Source organism: Ambystoma mexicanum, chromosome 3q, assembly GCF_040938575.1.
Source record: "Ambystoma mexicanum isolate Mex_15411 chromosome 3q, UKY_AmexF1_1, whole genome shotgun sequence".
NCBI classification, from domain to species: Eukaryota; Metazoa; Chordata; class Amphibia; order Caudata; family Ambystomatidae; genus Ambystoma; species Ambystoma mexicanum.
In genome coordinates, this window is record NC_090926.1 from 307886993 (window position 1) to 307908329 (window position 21337).

Genomic DNA, 21337 nt, shown 5'->3' on the forward strand with positions numbered 1-21337 from the left:
ATTGGCTTTGCGCATGTCACAATTTCCAGATGCCAACATAGAGGCAGAATGGGGGCGGGACTTCCGGTAGAGGTATTCGGCTCCTCCTCTACACTACCACCACCTGCACTCCCATGGTAAACCCAGAGGACCACATGCGGGTAACCAATTTTTACAAATGTATTCAGGTAATGTCTAGACATGATGCACGGTGGATATATACTGTCAGGTCAGTAGGGACAAAGCCTTCAGGGTCTGCAACCTTTGGCTCACCAGATGTTTTGGACTATGGCTACCATGATCCCTCACTAATGGCCATGCTGGCTGTGGCTGATGGGAGTTGTAGTCCAAAATGTCTGGAGAGGCAAAGGTTGCCGACCTCTTGCTTGGCGATGTCATTGGTTCTCTGTGGTTTAGGATGATGTTGCAGGGGAAGGAGCATATGAGTTGAAGCCAGTGTTGGTGTGGACTGAAGGTATGCAATGCTTGGTGGCAGAAGAAGCAGACATTTGGGTGACAACTAGAGAACTTATAGCTGTTTGATGTATTGGCTGTAAAGTCACACGCCATCTGGTTATTAATGGTGTTCTGCATCCCTTGGTTCTAGTAGACCTTCCTGGATTTCCAGGAGAGAAGGGCCACATGGCTGCAGTCCAACACAACCACAACATTGCGGCAACACAGAATTACATAGCATAGCACTGTATAGCACTGCATAGCATAGAACTTCTCCAAGCCCACACCTGTCCCCAAGGTGTCGGCTTCATAAGAGGAATGCAACGGAATAAACATTTTCATTGACAAGATTGATCAAATCAGAGGTAACATTGATGCCTCAAATGCATCCCCTTCCAGCAGTGCCCTCCTGGACAGACTTCACTCTACTCTCTCCTAAGGATCCCTCAGACACACTCGCTTCACTCAAACCCTCTATTTAAATGGACAATTTTCTCCCTGCCTTCCTTGTTAAACAACCCACTGGCCCAGCACTTAATGCACGCCTTGGTATTGTGAACAACTTCCTCAGTGAAGGTTCATTCCCAGACATGTTGAAGACAGGTCTTATACAACTCCTTCTCAAAAAAGACCTTGCTTGTTTTAGAGGACGTAGTCAACTACAGACCCAACACAAGCCTCCTGTTCATCGGGAAGCTTTTCAAGGAAGTAGGTGCGACCCATCTACTTGCCAAAACTGACCAGCTTGATCTCCACGATTACCATTCTGGCTTCCACCCAAAATGCAGCAGTGAGACTGCAACCATCCAAGTGGTAGAAGATGTGCTCAGAATCATTGATACTGGCAACTTGTGTCTCCTAGTCCCCTTAGACCTCTCAGCTGCATTTGACACAGTTGATCGCCAAATATAGTAGAATGTAATCAATCTCCAGTCGGTGCCACTTTTCCACAGAACCGACTGGAGATTACGTTCTACCACAGTCCCAGCTAGCACAACATGTGCATGAAGGGACACAACAAATGCATTCCAAATGTATCCATACGACTACTTTGCAGCTTTGTGGATAGCCCGGCAGCTACAACTTCCGACGGTATTTTTCCCAGCTTGTGGAATCAACATATGCACATTGAATCCTATGCCATAGCGCGCTGCGTTGAAAAACACACAAACAGCGCACAGTCATTCACACCGGTGCCTGAGAAGAACTATTCCAGGGCCACTGCCTTTGTTCACGGATTGTATAGCAGTACCAGAAAGGAGGATTCCAGCGACCAGCAATCCATCCTTTTCCCCTTGTTCTTGCCAGTTTGTTCTGGTACCTAAAGAAGACTGTCCTGAAGAAAGTGGGTAAACTCTAGTAAAAACCACGAAACCGGTAGACACAGAACTCTAAGAAATTATCGGTTCTAGCTTCCACACTCGGGTGGGTGCCTTTTAGGCTCTCCACCTTACTGAGGAAGCGTTTATTCTTGTCTTCAGTCTATCTCTTGAGACACCCTAACAGAAAATACCCTATGGGTTTACATATAAGGGTTGGGTAATTTCAGTACCTGGTTTTATTAAACTTATGACCTATGTCATCTTTTATTAACACCTACACACTCCCAGTCACTTTTACAGGTTATTAAAATGTATTCTTACCACAAGTAGACTGACATAAGGAATGTGATAATGCTACATTATTTAGCTCAATTTTTACTGCACAGTCATAGGACACACTTTATTTACACAGTGTGCCTAATTAATTATGATATGAGACTTATTCCCAATACCAATTGATGGTAGGTGCATACTAGAATTGGTTAGATATTCCATTCCGTTTCCTATCACTGTTAGATAAGCGGTACATCAGCGTTTCCTAGATATCCTATCCGTTTAGGCAGGGATAGTTAGAATTCACATCTATCATTCTGTCTCTCTTTGTATGCACCATTAACAACTAAGTCTCCCATGAGAATAATCCATGGTGATCCTCATACTAGGACCACCACTCGATTTGTGTGAATTTTTTGTTGCTTGTGAGCACTAAATGGTGGGGTAGTGTTCGTACTATTTGTGTTATGTGATCATCTGGTACCCTGGTCACGAGCAAGTGGAGGAACCTTTCATTAAAAGGCATCTGGGGCACAGAGCACAGTGGAGTTCGGCAGAGTTTACTGCAGTCTTAGGCAGTCAACACAGTTTTTGTTTCTTTTTTCTTTGCTGCTGTGCTCACCTTTCATTAAATCAAAAGGCAGCTGGAGCGTGTAGCGCAGCAGAATTTCCGGCAGTCTAGTGGCAGGCAAATGGAGGTGATTATACAGGTGTAATATAATAGGAAGTGGGAGAAACAGGTCTGCTGTGGTCCTCGGGTTGTCCAGGGGAAATCAACTACCTCCAACGGTGTGAGTAATTCCTCTTTTGGAATTTCAGAACTTTCGCTGTAGTTTCCCTGTAAGTCCATGCTACATGCTCTTGGGTTTTTGCCCTGGGCCCAATGTCATGTTCTGCCTACATTGTTAGCTCCCAATTAAAACCTGAGAAGTATCTCCTCCTCGAGCCTGATGGCAGCAGTTCCATTGTTCCCATTCTGATGACTCCTATAGCGGGCACTGCTATTGATGTGCCCAGTATGAAGATTCTGGATGTGGCGTGTTCTTCGGAGAACATATCGGATGTTAATTGAGATATTCTCAATGTTGGGAGTGCAAATTTGATTATGCTCTATTGATGACTTTTATATTCATAATGTATGTATTTTTATTGTTTTTAGATTGTATTGAGATTTTTTCATGTTAAATTGTTTAATTAATGTGAAAAGGTTTATAATTTAAATCCATCTGACAATAAAGAAATTATTTAAAAAAAGACCAGACCTCCACCTTGTAGGCGACCAACCCTATAGGTCATGTCTCCTCCCTTCAGACCACATTGTGTCCCTGTAGAACAGGCCTCCTCCTTGAATACCATCCCTAAGCCTTTTAGCCCACACATCCTTCCTGTGGAAAACGCCTTTTCCTATGCAGACCAGACGAGCTATCTTGAGACGAGGCTTCTCTTTTCAAACCTGGATTCCTCCTTTGAAACCATCTTCTGCACCAAAGACCAAGCCTCTTTCCTACATATCGGGCTTTCTCCCTGTAAACAAGGCCTCCTCCAGTCAGACTACAGCTCCTCCCTTCAGATCACATAGTTTCCCAGTAGACCACCAAAGACTCCTTCCTAATGACCCAGCCTTCACTTTTCATGGTAGGCTTCCTTCTGTGCAGACCAGGCTTCCTTCCTGCTGCTGACCATGTTCCTGCCACACACACCATGCCTCCTCATTGTCTCCTATACATCCACCATGTGGACTGTGCCTCCGGCAACGTGACTGTGACTTTTTCTTGCTGACCACCCCTTCCACCATGTAGACTGCTCACCCGCCCTATAAACAATGCCCTCCCTGTGACCACACCATTTCACTCTTGTCTTTGCTCTGCCTTCAGTCAATAGCTTTGCGTTTCCTTGTAGGCTGCATCTTTTTCCTGTCATTCCACATCCTCTTCTTCTTGCCTCTTTTTTATAGACAATTGCACACTGAAGGACGGCCTCCTCCCTATAGACAACACCATGTTCCGGCAGGTCATGACTCTTTTGTAGCCCACTCATCTTCACTCAGCATTTAGATTTGGACGGCCGCAGACTGTCGTCAGCTGTTTTAAAACTTTTCACCAAGCCCCAAATGTGCACCTTGATACGAATTCTAAATCAGTAGAAGAGGGCAGTGAGCCATACTGGAGTAGGTTATCCGCCAGTGGAAAAGACTGAAAGAGGCAGCAATAACCAATAATGGGAAAAACCTGTGGTATTTTAAATATCTTCTATTTTTAAAAAATACCAACTTGTTATGTGTTGGGCTCACCTGTATTGCACAGAATGTACTCCATGAGGTTAATCCCATGAGATCAACACTCATAATTAGGTGGTATTTTAAAAATATGAAGTATTTAAAATACCACGCTTTTTCCATTTCAACCATACACCGAATGAGGTTGTAAGTGGAAAGAAATGAAAGTAGGTAAACGACTTTTGCAGGGTTTCTATGGACACCAGCAGCACAAATGACAGTCATTGAAAATAAGGCATGTTTGTGAGCATTCCAAATGTTGGTTGGAATCCCATTATTTCCACCAGCTGCTCTATTGGGGTCGAGGTAAAAATATAGAACGAGAGGTAAAATGAGGAAATGTTTAGAAGATAACTTATGGATCTAGACGTGTGCGAGTGCCCTTGCATATTGCCATGTCCAATGCTTTTTTGTTTTTCTCTGCAGACAGTGATGGAGAATATGAAGCGGAGGTGTAAATGTCATGGTACATCTGGCAGCTGCCAGTTCAAGACCTGCTGGCACGTCACCCCAGAATTTCGCTCAGTCAGTTCCATGCTGAGGGAGAAGTTCCAGCGAGCCACGTTCATCAACTCCCACAACAAAAACACAGGTGTATTTCATCCCCGCCGCCTAAATAAGAAGCGGCTGGCCAAAGAGCTTGTGTACTTCGAGAAGTCACCAGATTTCTGTGAGAAGGACCCTAAGATTGACTCCCCCGGCACCCAGGGGCGTATATGCAACAAAACTAGCCATCAGATGGACAGTTGTGGCAATCTGTGTTGTGGCAGGGGGCACAATATCCTGATGCAGACTCGCAGCGAGCGCTGTAACTGCCGCTTCCATTGGTGTTGCTACGTGTTGTGTGAAGAGTGTAGGGTCACAGAATGGGTGAATGTGTGCAAGTGAGGACAAACATGCATCCTGCCCTTCATCTTCATGGATTGACTTGCCTTGAATTGTGTCAGAGCATGGAAAGATGTGGAGGCCACTATTGCCCTGAGTATCCTACAGGAATATATCACAGATGTGTGGAGTCCTTTGAAGATGGGCGTGTTACATGTGTCAACTTGCCTTCCTGAGGATGACTGCAAAATTATGCAGCAGGATGAGAGAAAGAGCATGTGTCCTGCCGTAGAATTTAACACATTGCAACAACAATTGTCCATGAACGTCCCAAAAGCAATGTATGGCGTTTCAAACTCCTACATGTATTATGACTAGTCAGGAGGCAGATAGAAGACATGCAGGTGTCATACCAACGTCCCATGCTGAATTTCATAGAAGAGAAAAGTTAGATGTGAAGCCATCTAACAATCCATCCAGTGGATGCGCTTAGAAAACAAAGAGCATGGTGTGTACAAAAGCTAGATCTGGATAGTGCGAGGTGTTCAGCATCCTCTTCCAACGCCACTTCTGAAATCCATGACAAAGGTGAGGGCGTGGAGAGCAGCAAGGGTCTTGAGAAGTCTACATTCAGCAATACCACTTCAAGAATGAAAAACGCTTCCTTTTACGGAAACTCAAAGAGCCAAGGAAATCCTCATTGAATTTTGTAAGGTTTGAAGAGGCTCATGAGAACATGCCACCACTGTCACCAAATGTGTCAAGGAAAAAAAAGTGAAATGTGTTTATTCATATGGTATCTTCACCGACGTTTATAACCATTGGGATATTGATGCTTGTCCATTGGAATCCTGGAGCAGTTTTAAATATAATAATAAAAAACTGATTGAAAAAACGAAAAATCTAACTTCATCTTTTTTTCCAAATGTCTTTATTTAAGCACAAAGGAAGAGACAACATGTGGGATTGTGACCCTATACCTTGCTGCATAAGGTATAGGGTCACAAGCCGCTAGCTAGCCTCCAAAATGCCTGCAGCAAGACATCCTCTTAGTTATATATTCTATCCAAAAGCAGCCCCTTGGTTGTATTTACACCTCCTCTCAAACAGGATACCAAAACACCGTAGGCTGTTACTATATGCTCTGTGTTTTAAAAAATCTCACCTGTACTTTTAATCTGAAAAAGGAGCGGGAATTTTAGATTTGTGTTTTTTTTCCACTCTCGAAGAACATGTTTGAACTTTTGTGTCGGCGGCTGAATTTATTTTAACCACGTCTTTCTTGGCACCCATCTTATTTGATAGACTGCTGTGACTAAAAGAGGCTTCCATCCTCTCTCCACAGTTTCCTCATGTCATTCATATGTAAGCCTTGCACTAGATGCAGTGGTGGGATGGGAAAGGGGGATGGGTGTTATAAATGAGTGGCGTGTCTTTCTCATTACTACAATGCAGGTGGGTGCAGCTATTGCACAGCCATGCAATACATGATTTTTTAACGTCTTCTGAAGTTTAAAATGTACATATTAAGCTTTAGGCTTTCTGCTGAATCAGCAAAGGTGAAGGTATGCACGCTAATGGATACACATTTCATTGGTACTGCTGAGTTCCCTTCAGGAACCCGTGTGAGTCACTCAGAGGTGCCCACCATTTCCTTTTTAAGCTAGCCACCTTGCATTACCCTCGCTATTGAAGCATACCTCCGCAGAACAGCCAACATGAAGGCGATTTATGCCACCAAGAAGGCTCCCTTCAGTAGCTTCATGGCCTGACCTCTCAAAGTCTAGGTGCTGCCCGCCTTTTGAGAAACAGGTGTTGAGATGCTACTCGCCTTTGAGCAGTAGATCAATACTACCAAAAACTTACCTCACTGTAAATAATCCCCTTTAACTCACTGCTTGCTTTAATATGTCCAGAGCAGTTGGTAAGCGTGTTGCAGCAAGCCCCCGTAGATGCTATGGAGTTAATGCTTCTTTCATTATCATAAATAATAGATATCCTCCTTGCACTGAATATGCCTCCTTTGAGAAGACAGCCTGCATCAGCTTACACTCAATCCCTTTGTGGAGATGGAACCATCAGGCACCAATACCCATTTATTTGGGCTTTGACACATCTGATTCATAGAGGTAGAACTTGCAATCTTTATCACCAGCACATGATGACTTGATCTCTTTCAGTGATATCAGACTCCAGGCAACAGACCCTCTCAAGATACCGCTTTTGCCAACATCAATTCAAACATTAGTACTTTCTTACAGTTTGGAGACTTCTTAAGCACCTGAAAGGAAGGTGCTGTCTGCACCGTGTTGCATGAAACCTGCAATTTAACCTTTTCTTGCTCTTGCTTTGGCCAAGACCTGACAATCCCAGCACAAGAGCAAGTGCAAGAGGCCAGGAGACTATCCATTCTTTTGAAGGAGTCATCTACCACTACCAGCAAACGCTCTGGTGGTGTTTGCATCCAAAAAGAGATCTTACACTCTGGAGTTCCCGATCACCACACACAGCAATAGCATTTGCTTAGGGGGAGGGGTATATAACTTGATACCCTAGAGTCTCTCTGGACATGTTTGAAGACCGTTTTCTGTTTCTACAGCAGGAAAAGAAACAAGAAGTTTCAGTTCTGTGTGAAGTAGAGTTGTTTTCAAACAACATCCTTAGCGCATCAGCTGATATATTAGACTTGGCCTCCAGAGACATGGGGCTCATTACAAGATGGCTGGTGTGGTAGTAAGGTGCCAGAATTAACGTATAACAGCACGTTACCGCACCAGCCAACTATGAGTTTGCTGGTGAGGTGGTGAAATGATCTGCAGCTAAAAGCTGGACATCATTCTGCCACCTTAATGGCAAAAATCGCTGGTATTACATGCGCTAGTAATACCAACGCCTGTAATACTGTCAGAATCCCCCATGGAGTCCAATGGGACTCCATGAAATGGGGATTTACAACGACTACCGCCACTCGTAATCTGGTGAACATTCCACCAGACCGAGTGGCGGTAACGGTAATACAGTTTGCTGGTATTCTGGTGGATTTATTGCCTGTGAGCATGCACTTGTACGCTAATATCTATGGATTTGGAGTACTGAAAGCTCTTTTTGTGACTGTTCTTCAGAGCAGTACCCCCAAAAAAAGTTGCAAGCAGATTCAACCTCCACCACCCCGATGGAAGCAACAAAAATGCAGTTTCAGAGAGAAAGAGGCAAAGAAGACATGGGTGGACCCTCTCCCTCTACCGCACTGGGAACACACTGATGCGCCTGCATCCAATTCATAATGACTATGCTCTATCAAAGCTGTGATTGAGCACCCAAGCAGCGGCAAAATCCAATGCTCTATTTTATTTTATTTATTGAGCATTTGTATGGCGCCTATACATTAAAAGTGTTTCCAGGCGCCACAAGACAAGGAGGGAACAGGGGAGAAAATAACAGTAACAGTCCTACTAGGCCTTGTGACATTTGGATTGTGCAAGTGCAGTTACATGAAGTGCTGGGAGAGGGGAAGAGGGAGAAGTGCAAGGGAGAGGGGGTCAGGGGGCTGGGAAAATGCTAAGGGATGTCCAGGAGGGCAAGTGCTCTGGCAAGGGTTTAGGGGTCAACTAGTACGAGGGAGGGAAGGGGGACCAGACTCAGAAGGCTAGTCGGGAAAGGTGCCTGAGGGCAAGTGCTGGTAGGGGAAAGGGGGAGACTGGTCAAAGGCAGGCCTGCCTTGGAAGGCTCATGAGAGATACAGGCCACCAGGCATAGAGGCAGATAGAACTAGTAGGCAAGGAGGAGGGGCAAGGAGGAGGTTAAAGGGAAGGTCTTGAGAAGCTTACATAATTTAAGGAGATACGGCCTGCTGAAGAAAGAGAACCACCACCTACTCTCTGAATTGAGGGCCGTTCAATGATTGCTTCATGCTTGAAAGAAGGATTTATGGCGATAAATGATATAAATGAGCGAAAATGGAGCCAAATTCAATTACTTTTGTGAACTGCATTGTTCCTTCAGGTTTGAAAGAAGGGTTTATGACTGTATACTGACAAAAATGGAGCGAAATTCCCATGACATCGAAAACAAAAAAAAAAATTGGATGAAAGTCAGTTGGGCACAAGATTAGGTATAGATGGCTTGACAATGCAGGAGCCCAAGGTGATCCCAGCAAAAGCAAAGGAAAATGTTTCTGCAAAAATGCATTTGGGAACAAAACATGTAGATTCTTACAAGAGCGCCATACATGGGTACTATATACCAGAAATAATTTCTAAACCTTATAATTGTAAACCACGTCTCCTAGAAAAACCCACAATATAAAGCATGTTACATCAAGCTCATTCTATGCAGTAAGAGTGCAGTAGAAAGAGTACCCAGGAAACAACTGAGAAGATAGATCTTGGTTCAAAAGCACACTAGGCATAAGGTCTAACCTGAACCAGTGATATGTAAACAACTGTATCACAAAACACACATTCAAAATGCTCACCCACAAGGAGAAACACAGACCAATCACAATGTAGACTGGTTATGCAGTGTAGACCTTCAGGATAACTTGTATGTTTCAACATGACCTACTCACAGAAAAGCTCCTGAGGTTTTTCAAGTCCCCACAGGAAAAGGTCTTTTTTCAGAATTCATGGTCACACTGGCAGGCCATGTAAGGAAGAATTACATCCTTGTCGGCCCTTTTCAGGATGAATTGATAAGGGTTTCTACCATCCTGGCCCTCTTTAAAAACAACAACTGACCTTAACAACCCTGCAAACTAATTTCCTGTCTTTGTTCTCCCTCAATATTTAAAAATGCTAAAACAGGTGGTCTTCATCCGAATCACCATTTACCAGGAGATGCATGTACACCTGGACCCCTGACAGTCCGGGTAGTAAGCCATCACACCGCAGTAGCAATTATTATCCATGTTGCTAACTTTCTTACTATTTCCCACTGCTCCCACCTTTCCTCTAGACCCTGCCCTGCTTGATATCCTTGCTGCATTCGATACTGTTGCGCATTCAACCGTCCTCCTATTTTTATAGTCCTTTGGCTTCCAGGACACTGCCTGTATCGGAATTGCCTTCTACTTTTATGTTCTTATGTCTCCTGTAATGCTGCAACATCCACTGCAACCCGTCTACCAACTGGGATCCCTTAATGGTCAGCCCTTGGTACTCAACTATTCACTCACTGGAACTTGTCCCTTGGCAAGCTAATCTCCTCCTTTGGCTTCTCATATTATTACTTTGCCGATAGCTCTGCAATCTTGTTCATCTTTCCTTCCTTCACTGTGGAGCTTTTTCCAAATAACAAATTGCCTGATTACCCTTCATCGCTGAATGTTGCTTCACTGTCTGATGCTTAGTTCCTCCAAAGGTGGGGTCATCGGTCGGCCGAATTCTAGTGCCACACTCCTCCTCTCCTCTTTTTCTTTCCCCTGGACACCCTCATCCCATACCCAATGGTTCACAACCAAATGGTTCTCACTGACAGTGCCCTAAAGCTATAGAAATTCACTTATTCTACTTCTATGGCTGCCAGGCTTAACCTCCTCTACTTCCATAATATCCATCCCTTGTGCATCTTTTACTGTGCCAAAACTCACATCTACACCCTTGTCATCAGCAGGCTGGATTACTGTACAAGCACCCTTATGGAACTTCCACTTTATACCTTTGGCCTACTTGACAAGGTTCTCAACTTTGCTATTTGTAACCCCTTTAACCTCAGTTACCTTCACCCACCTCTGTGCACCACTTCTTTGACGGTCCATGTGCAATCGCTCCTTCTTTCAATTCTTGGTTGAAGACTATACACGTATCCATTGGTTTTCTGCCACCTAGCTAACTCCGCCTGTCACCATCCCCAACCGCCTTGCACCCACCACTGGAACTCTGTACCACCTGACATTGAGTCCATTACACGTGTATTGGACTCAGTAACTTCCCTAAAAAGAGCATCTCTTCATACTTGAAGAAGCAGCCCAGTTATCAGCTGGTTTTAGCATTCCTCTCTAATCCCCTATCCTCTCCTCTACATTGATATAAACTGCATATGATAAGCCTGTATTATATGTAAATCCTCTACACTGTAATTCTTGCTCTTTGTATATTTTAATATTGTCTTATCAGTGCAGTTCCCTTTTCCTGTCCTATTGCCCCCCAACTACACCTGGTTAATGTATCTGCTACTTCTACTTTGATCTAATATAAAGCGCCTAGTATTTGGACTGCATGCATACTTAGGCACTCAGCTTCTTGTCAAAGCTCTCCTTGCTATACAAACCAATATAAAGTACAAAAACCTTAAAAGGAGCATTCACATTCTCTAGTAGTTGGAGAATTAAGAGAACTCTGTGGGGATTCCCAGCTGAAGAATGAATTTTCTAGGAACACAGAAACAGCCCTAAAGCGTTCCTTCATTACAAGTGTTGACTATTCCTCCAGTAACAGTGAAATGTATCTTAGACATCATGGCATCTTGCATCTTATTATCTCCATATACCAGTCTGTACATGAGGGTCCTCCAAGTGTGCCTTGATGATCACAAACATGAAGCAGACTTGGAGGTCGATGTGCTCATCACTCAAAAGGTGGAGGGCATATTGCAGTACTGGGTCAGCAGAGCCGATGATATGAACTAATTTGCCTTTCAGGGACTGGTACCAAAGATGGCCAAGATTTAGAACATACATCCCAAAACTGCGTGTTCATCTAAAAACAATGACTGTGCTTGATCGACAACTGTCAACCAAATGCAGCAGGAGTGAATCTCACGCTGAAAACAAATGTTAAGAGTTTTTATATTTGGTGCATTATCCAGAATTTTGTCAAACTCCTTCATTTTTATCAATAAGCTATTTTGCCTTTTCTTCCTCATCCTGGAAGGGCATTCGTACAATATAGATCTCAGAAACCCCTGTGCAGCCTCTGCCTGTGCATTTATAAACAATGGGCCTCATTACGAGGTTGCCAGTCTGGATACAACAATACCAGTAAGCTTGCCGGTACCATTGTTACCGGACCGGAAAAGTCTGAGTTGTGCTGGTGGGTGCCTTTCCTTCCACCAGGCCTGGCGGAATGAAAGGCACCCGCGAGCACAGCAAGCCTGTAGCACCCGCACGGTAATGAACCGTGCCGGTGCTACAGGCATCCCCATTCCCATTGAGCTCTATTGGGCTCAATGGGAATGGGCATCTACCAGCACCGGCACCCGCGAAAGGGCAATTACCGGGCCCGGCAGGGCCGGAATACCCCAGTGATTGCCCATTCGCGGGTGCCAGATTTTCTTTCCGGTATGGAGGTAGCCTTGGTGGTAAAACCGGCAAGGCTACCTCCAACCTCGTAATGAGGCCCAATCTTGCCTGCCTGTTTAGGAAATCCAGGAGCACTGAGGAACTTCCAGGACTATACGTAGATGATGGCAACTCTGTACCCTCATTTTTGGAATGTTGAGGAGATTTTTAGGACTTTGCTGTATCCAGAACTGTTTAACCCTCCCCTAACAACCAAGTGAATGTAGATGGGGAAGGACTATTCCTAACAACTCATTCATAAGAACAAATGTGCTAGTTATGGGGACAACCCTCATGAACTGAGAGATGTGGACAGATGAAAGAGGAAAGATTAAAAATGGCAGGTCGGATTATGTATTCATAAATGTGTCCTGTTGTCCTCAAGCTAAATTAAACTGAAATGTGGTACTGCAATGTATTTTGTTTATGTTGGTTTCTCTTTTCTAATAATCAGGAGGTGCATACTGCGCCCGTACAATGAAAATAATGATAATACGGTTTGAACAATAGTTTTTTAAAGAATAAATTGGCATTAATAAGGGTGTATTCCTAATTTAAAGGAGAAGTTGGTACCTGCTAAAAGCAATCAACAAAGGATTGCGTGACACGAGGAGCACAATATCCCCAGTGCCCAAAAAAGACGATATTTCTACGATGTTCCAAGGGAATACCTTTCCTCCATGCTTGAAATTGGATCTCTCTTTTAACTTTGTGCAAACATTTTATAACCTTTCGTTTTCCTAAATAATTTGACTGTTCAGCTTTAGATATTCATTGTATAAATTATTTCTGCTATTTCATTGGGGTTTCATCTTTTATATCGTGTACTGTAAAGTTCGATTTTTTCACTTTTTTGTAAATTATTATTGTACAGCTCTCTGTATTCACTCAGGCTAGGTTTGTGCTTTATTAAATGTTTTAAATAAAATGCATTTGTGAATGAGCGCATGTAGTTAATTATTCTATATGTACCATGTTGTAATCAGTCATTTTTAAATACAGTGATGAAAAAATCACACCTGGCTACCATTGCCCGATGAATGTGGACATTAGCCGTTTGGGGTTCTCCAGGCATCCCAATTACCCAAGATTAACAAAGAAAGATGTCTCGCTAGGGCTATTATTTTAAGTAAATTATACTTGACCTATTAGGTCTTAGAGACATTAAAGACCCAACTAGTTAGGTGGCATGTCATTTCATCGTGGGCTGTTTTTTGCTGGGTTTTTTACTGTGAATTTGTTAACAAAAAAACACATCAAATTTTTTTACATTATTTTTGGGTGGTCCCCACCAACCCCCTGTTCCCTTTCAGTTTTATCTATTCCTAAACACCCCTATCCCATATATATAATGTTCTAACCACCCCCAAAAAAAATGGATGTTTTTTTTTTTTGTAAAATAGATTGCAGGAAAAAACCCTGCGAGAAAAAGTCCCGCGATGAAAGGATGTTGTATCACTAGTTACCATTTTAAAAGACATATTTGCCTCTGTTCCCCTGTCTTTAGACCCAGAGTGCCCCTTTCATGCAAAAGTCTGCATATTCTTGGTGTTACCTTACAGGAGGCAATCATCAGTGCTTTTATTATTGTGCTTGTATTTTTAAACAGTCTTGTTTTTTACAGAACTGTCATTGAACATTTGTCTTATTTTGCTGCAACAGCCCTATTGTTGTTTGGATGTTTCCGTGCTAGCTCACACCCTTTCTGGATAGCATAGCCTGCCCTTGGCCTGTACGCTAAGAGACGAAGGTATGCCATTCGTACCCAGGGAAGGGCGCTAAGCCAATCAGGTGTCTGGAACAGCGGGCGAGAATACATATTCTCTGTCCGCTGTTTCCAGTCAACCGAAGCCCTTCTCTGGGAAGCACCATTTTTTTATTCTAATGTGGAGAGTCAACAGGGAGCTCCTCCCTGTTGCCTCCCCACACACCAAAAACAAAACATACCCCTTCTCCACCCCCCACCACCCCACTTACCTGCTGGACCGGGGCTTTGTGCTCTGTTCCAGGAGCTCCTTCCATCTCCCGGCTGCCACCACAGAAATAGAAAGGGGACTTAGTTCCATTTCGTTATGATGGTGGCCATCTTTTTTGTCTTTTTTTGTACTCAGGAGTTTGGCATTGCTTGTACAGCTAATCTCCCGGGGAAAAAAAACAGTTGTACCCCAGATAATCCCTGTGGTGCAAATGGCTTTCACACCCGCTGTGTCTGGCAGACATAGGGGGTCATTCCGAGGTTGGAGGTAAGGGATTACCGGCGCCTGTTAGGGCACCGATGGCGGTAATCCCTTACCTCCGTATTCTGAGTTCCCTTTGCGGGTCCCTTTATACCTCCGGCTTTTAGCAGGAGTAAATTACGGGACCCGCAAAGTGACCTTGGAGTAAATTACGGCACCGTAATTTACGGTGCCGTAATTACCTCCTTCCCCATTCCCATTGAGCCCTATGGGGGCAGAAATGGGGATGGGGAAGGGCTATGGTGAATGGGGAATTACCGGTCCATCCAACCTTGGAATGGACCGGTAATTACTCCATTCACCATGCCGGTATTCCATGGAGTAAATAGCTCCATGGTTGCCAACCATGGAGCTATTTACTCGATGGTGTAGTCCTAACTCGGAATGAGGGCCATAGCCTTTAACGGGCCACAGCCCTCGTTGAGGCCCACTAGGCTCGGGCTGGTGGGCCATTAAAGGACATGTCCGCCTCCCCACAGCAGGGGTGAAGGCCATATTCATGTTTTGCATGTTTACCCTTTATGATTGAGATCGCTAATAGTGTGGAGCTAAATAGGAGTTTAGAAACCACTTATCATCTCTGTACACCTACAGAGCAATGGTCATTTCAACACATTAGGTTTTTTAGGAACATATTTGACAGGAGACACCAACTGGCCACCTCATTAATCCCAGCTCTCCCCCAACTTGCATTCACAAGGAAAATTCATTGAAAGGACTCCCCCAACATTGTATGACCTACGCATTCCCACAGTATTCATCAACATTCTGCTTTTCACTCATCATGGCCAGCAGTACATACAACCAAGACACACCATCTTTCCTAATTTTACACAACACAAACAGTCACTCACTCAGGCATACAGTCATCACGCAATATCTTTGCATTGTAGTGCCAATTCCTGGTGAGCGCACAATCAATGGCAGGTGGCACAGCATCTGTTTCTGCACAATCCCAGCATCAGCTGGCCTACTCAACAAGTGACGATTTTGTCAGACCTCTGCATTCGTCACCAGATTTCCCGTGATAGACACGGCTTGCTCCGCCATAGTTCCCTCTGTGAAGGATAATACACCTGAATATCAAGTCGTGTTCCCACTGACAGAAGTTGACAAATTGCACCCGCATTGACATTATGAATGCATGAACAATCTCATACCTGATCGGAAGATTCTGCATAGGCAAATGGGTTCTTTGTATAGGGAAGAAAAAAGTGTCCTGAATACTTATTTGGACAAATCCCTGCAGAAGACCTTCTACTTCGCCTGCTGAAGTCCCGATATCTTTCATTAAAAAAGAAATGAACGGAGCTCCAGTCATGCACTGACAACTGCAAGAATACGAACCACTATCTGCTTCCGCTCATTCCTGATCTAATCAAGCAAGTTTGACCTGGTTTACCAAGCTGGTTTAGCATAGAGAGTATAACCCCCTGGTAAGAATCTTGGAAGGGGGCAAGTGGAAGACCACCTTCAACATCAAGTACGGCCATTTCGAGTACCCTCTCATGTTTTTGGGCCATTTTAATGCTCCTGTCTCTTTTCAACACTTTATCACTGACACATTCCATGATTTACGTGCGGTTTAAATAGCTGTGCATCTGGATGATATAGAAACTACCCTGACAATAGTAATACCACATCAAACATGAATAATGGGATACTACGCTGACTCCAAAATACTGTTTATATTTTTAACTAAAGGCTATCAGTGGGGTGAGAATTGTTCGGAAGAAGGTGCAAGCCATCCTAAACTGGTCCACGCCTACCAATTTTACAGAACTACAGCGATACTTTGGCTACACCAGCTTTTACTGACAACTTAAAGAAGATTTCTGCCGGCTGACCCTTGATCAACTAACCCAATGGTCTGTTCCGTTCGTTTGTGATATAGCTACACAAGAAGCTTTCAATCTCAAGGATGCCTTCTGTTTAGCACCCAACTTGATCCATACTGCCCCTCACAAACCCTGTGTACTAGAAGCAAATGCCTCCAGCAGTACCGTGGGAGATGTTCTGTGCCAGAAGGGAATGGATGGTTATTACATCCAATGGCCTATCACTCACAAAAGCTCACCCTAATAGAGTGCAATTATGTCAATTAAGAATAAGAGCTTCTGGCTATCAAGGACGGGTTCACACAACAGCATCTTCTGATGGAAGGAGCTCTGCACACGATAGAAGTCATTACGGACCATACAAATCTGACTTACGTGAAAGAAGCCAGATGTCTCAGCCCTCTGCTCACCTACTGGATGCTGTGTTTCATCCGATTCAACTACACGTTGTCTTATCATCCCGGCCCAACACTAATCTACAGCCCATTCAACCAGCCACCATTGGAGCGCTGTCATGCTGGAACAGCAACTCAGAGTATCACTGCAAGCTCCTGAGTTAATTAAGCTTGTTAAACAACACCCAGTGGTACAACCAATCCCATAAGACTAGGTATAACTGCAAGACTGACCTTATGTGCCCCTATCCATTAACTCCTTAAGCAGTCTCAAAATTCCGAATAAAGGAGATGGTTCAACATTGGTTTTGGTGGCCCCACATAGCAAAGGACAATTAAAACGTTGTACGGGAAGGCACAATTGGTGCACAACATAAGGAAACTTGACAATCACCATATGGCATTTTGCAGCAGTCAGAGGTACCTGACAGAGCCTGGGGGTTTGAAAATATGGACTTCATCTCTGAGTTGTGTGACAAGGTCAGCAACTTGACCATGTCAAGGGGGGATGGGAAGCCCGGTCTACATGGCAACGGAGGAATCCAGAGTCAGTCCTACTCGAAAGTGGAAAGGTGGCGGTTGGGAGGGCACCTATTCCAGTCCCCTCCCCATGTGCCAACTTATATATATATGTAGTACACATCTGTTTCACTCCCAAGCCTTTGAATCCAGGTGCTGGCCAAGGCTTATTTTACTCTTCCAGTGAAACACATGGCATGAGAGAAGACCACCCACAAGACAGAGAATCATGAGCATCCCAAGCAAAGCCTTGTACATTCCAGTGCGGTTTTAGACGAGACTTTTCAACAACGCACAACCTCCTTGTAATGGATGTTCTGCGTACGAGGGCACTTAGCAGGGATCAGCCCCCTCTGTATGCACTATTTATTGACTTTAAGGCGGCATTTGACTCGATCCCAAGAGCAAGGCTGTGGAACAAGCTTGAAGCTTTGGGGTGCCCCTCTGGCTTGCTGTATTATCTCAGACTGTTGCACTGCGATACCTCAGTACGCCTACGTTTAAATCAGGAGGGCCAATCGACTCAAAATGTACCACAAAATAGAGGGGTTAAGCAGGGCTGTGTCACAGCGCCCCTCATTTATAACCTGTATGTTCACGACATACCGGCGACTCTAGCGGAGGTTAATAACTGTCCTCCTAAAATAGGGGACATGTTATGCGAGGTCCTGGCGTATGCAGACGACCTAGTAGTCCTTGATAATACCATCGGCGGCCTCAGGCGTTCTGCCCATGCCCTCTGGGAATATGCAAAGATTAATGGCTTGACTATTAACCTAGAGAAAACTAATGTCTTGCGATTCACGAGGAAAAGGGTGACCCGTGTGAACTTAACAGTATTTAAACACACAATTTTGTATGTTCCGTCCTATCGCTATTTAGGAGTGGAAATAGAGCCCTTAGGTGATTATGCACTATGTAAACAGGGCCGTATCAGCAGGGCCCTCCAAGTGATCTCTCTTATTGCATCTTTCACTAACAAACAAGGAGGCTTTACTCTGTGGGGAACACGTCACCTCTACATACAAGTGTTTGCACCAATGGTCATCTATGGACTAGAATCTCTGCTGACGATGAACCTGGCTTGGCTCCAAGTGCTAGAGGGAAAGTTTTGGCGACGCATTTTGGGTCTCCCCCCGGGGGTACCGATGGCCTTGATAAGATTAGAACTGGGCCTGCCCTCATTGAAGGCCATGGTATTAAAAAGAAGAACTGGGTTCTATCTGAAAATGACAAGTGGAACGGCCAATCCCCTCTTAGCAGTCTTACACCAGGAATTCAGTAAAAAACATACTTCCTCCCTTCTGTATAAAGACATGGGAAAATTCCTGGACGATATAGGTTGGAAACATAAAGGGATTACGGTGACCAAGGAAATGCTAAATGCCCTGGGGAAAAAGGTGGACCTATGGGACTGGCTGGAGAACTTCGCCCACCTGGACACTCTGAAATCTTACCGTTGTGTGAACTACAGAACATTCAAGTTCATGAAACCGCAAGACTACCTTTTACTCTGTCCCACTAGAAGACTCCGCCGATTTATTATCCTGTTCCGACTAGGTCAACTACCTACCCTGGCGATTACAGGAGCCAGGGAAAACATTCCTACTGCAGAGCGAATTTGCCGCTTGTGCAAATCTCCCTTGTGTCCTGAAACAGCCAGACATGTTCTAACTCAATGCACGGCACTCAAGAACTCTATTGTCAAGTTTCTGGCTGAATTCGTGCATGATCTTAGCACCATATCTAAATTTTCATTCTGGCTATATTGTATTAATACTTCCAACATGCACCTATTTATAGCCCTCTATAACGTCTGGCAACAGATAGAACGTGGATTAGGAAATTTAGCTCACTCTATTACTAATTATCATAAAGTGGCATAGGCACTTTTGGCAACTGGTGAAAGCAGTTGAAAACATCAGTAAAGAAGGAATTTAGTCTCTTCGAGCTTCTTTTGAATTTAGATTGTGTATTCTGTATTAGACCCCATTTTAGTGATTAAGGCTCGAGGACCTGACGATTTTATTTTATCAGATGTATTTTATGTATGATTCTAGGAGTTTAACTTTTCTTTTTTTGACTTTTGATATATGTGTAAAGTTTGAATTTATTTTCTTACTATATCACATTAAAGTATTATTATTATTATAAAGCCTTGGTGCTTTCTAGAGCGAGAGAGAGGGAGAGAGGGATGGCCCTACGGCCCTGAGCAGTCTTTTTTTTTTTTAACTTGAACTGTCTATGGGACTCAGAGTATTCTTTGAGCCATCTGTGACAGTTGTGCTGACTCATAAGAATATTGGGAAGTAGTTGACCCTTATGCCAAGATGGGACATTTAATTCCACTAATAGTGCTACTATCTGAAAAATCTAAATCTGGCTCATCTGTTCATCCAGCACATTGGGCCTCATTACAACTGTGGCGGTAGCTGTGCCGTTAAAAACGGCACGCTACCGCCGGAGTTGCATTTTTTCCGGCACCCACGAATGGGCAAGAACTGGATCATGTCGAGCTCGGCGGACCCGGTAATTCCCCATTTGCGGGTACCGGAATCAAGGGCGTACGATCCCCATTCTTCCCCATAGGGCTGAATGGGGATGGAGACGTCGGATGCACCGGCACATTCAGAGTTGTGCCGGTGCATCCGACGTGCTCTGCTCGCGGGTGCCGTTACACCCGCCAGGAATACCTTGGCGGGTGAAAGCAGAGCATGTAGTATGGCGGTCCGGGAACTACGTTACCGGCATGCTTACCGGTACCGTAGTTCCCAGACCGCCATGGTTGTAATGAGGCCCATTGTCTGTCTTCATAGCTTGCCTGACATAAGGGTCTCGGCTGCATTGTGACATTCTCTGACCAAACAACTAGGTTTGCAAGTTCACCACTGCCCTGCTTTTCACATGCAACGTGATGACCAGATGGATTGGTTAACTAGGTGATAGAACACATGTTTTATATCACTGACACGACAGCTAGATAGAACTCTTGAATTTGCCTCCAACAACCATCATCATGTATCCATTGGTATGTCCCCTTTCTGCTGTCTGACAGGTTGCTGACCCGCATGTTCCCTGTCCTGCTGCCAAGAACTAATTCTGTTTCAGCAGCACAAGAGTTAGCCAAGAAGATTATCTCCATATATCACAAAACCCACCACACACTACAAAAGGCTAAACACACTTACAAGGGCCTCTGCTGATCGAAAGTGACAATCACCTCCCGATTATGTAGCCCACAATGTTGTTTGTTGTCCTTTTAGGATTTTCAACCTTGTTTCACCGTACCCGACACATTTTGCAGCATATGCCCACACCCTGCCCTTTACTCTGTAAGCCTGCTGAGCCTGCACATCAGTTTACCAGCTCCTCTGACATTTTTATTTCTGTTTCTGATTCTGATGCTCCTGAAATTAGGTCTGTTCTTGATTCACACCCAGGAGGGTGCACGCTCAAGTACATGCTTCACTGGAAAGGGCTAGTCCCGAAAGAGCGCTCTTGGGAACCTGCCTCTCCTGTTCTGTCTCTGTGACCCCAGCAGCTATTGCGGCATTTCCACCCCCTTCACACTGCAAAGTCTTTTCTTTCGGTGGGGCTTGTGATTCTTTGCTATCGACCAGCTGAGACCTTGTTGTAGATCAGTGGCTTCATGAGTCACCTACAAAAGGTGCCTCTAAAAGCTGTCTCTCTGCCCACTTTTCTCGCCTCACAATTTTCTTCATCATCAGTATCTTTCGTCCTTTTTAAGTTATCCATTTCGTACCGAGGTACAGCGCAACTAAAACCAAGTAGGCAACCTAACAAAACTGTGAAGGCACCGACTGCCGGACACGGAAAATCAAAAGAGCAGAGTTTTTGAAGCATGCTTATATTGCAGATGGGCCACCATGGACCGAAGTGCAATGGGCAGGACATTTCACAGCTTGGCAGCCCTCACAGAAA

General features: G+C 44.4%; 1 protein-coding gene across 1 annotated transcript in view; it reads left to right on the forward strand.

The window, feature by feature from the left end:
• WNT10B (Wnt family member 10B) overlaps window positions 1-6032 on the forward strand; it is a 406409-nt gene extending 400377 nt beyond the window's left edge. The window contains exon 5 of the mRNA XM_069653844.1: window positions 4732-6032. Coding sequence (XP_069509945.1) covers window positions 4732-5193 — 462 coding nt within the window. The 3' untranslated portion in view covers window positions 5194-6032. The remainder of the gene's footprint in view (window positions 1-4731) is intronic.
• The last annotated feature ends 15305 nt before the right edge of the window (window positions 6033-21337 follow it).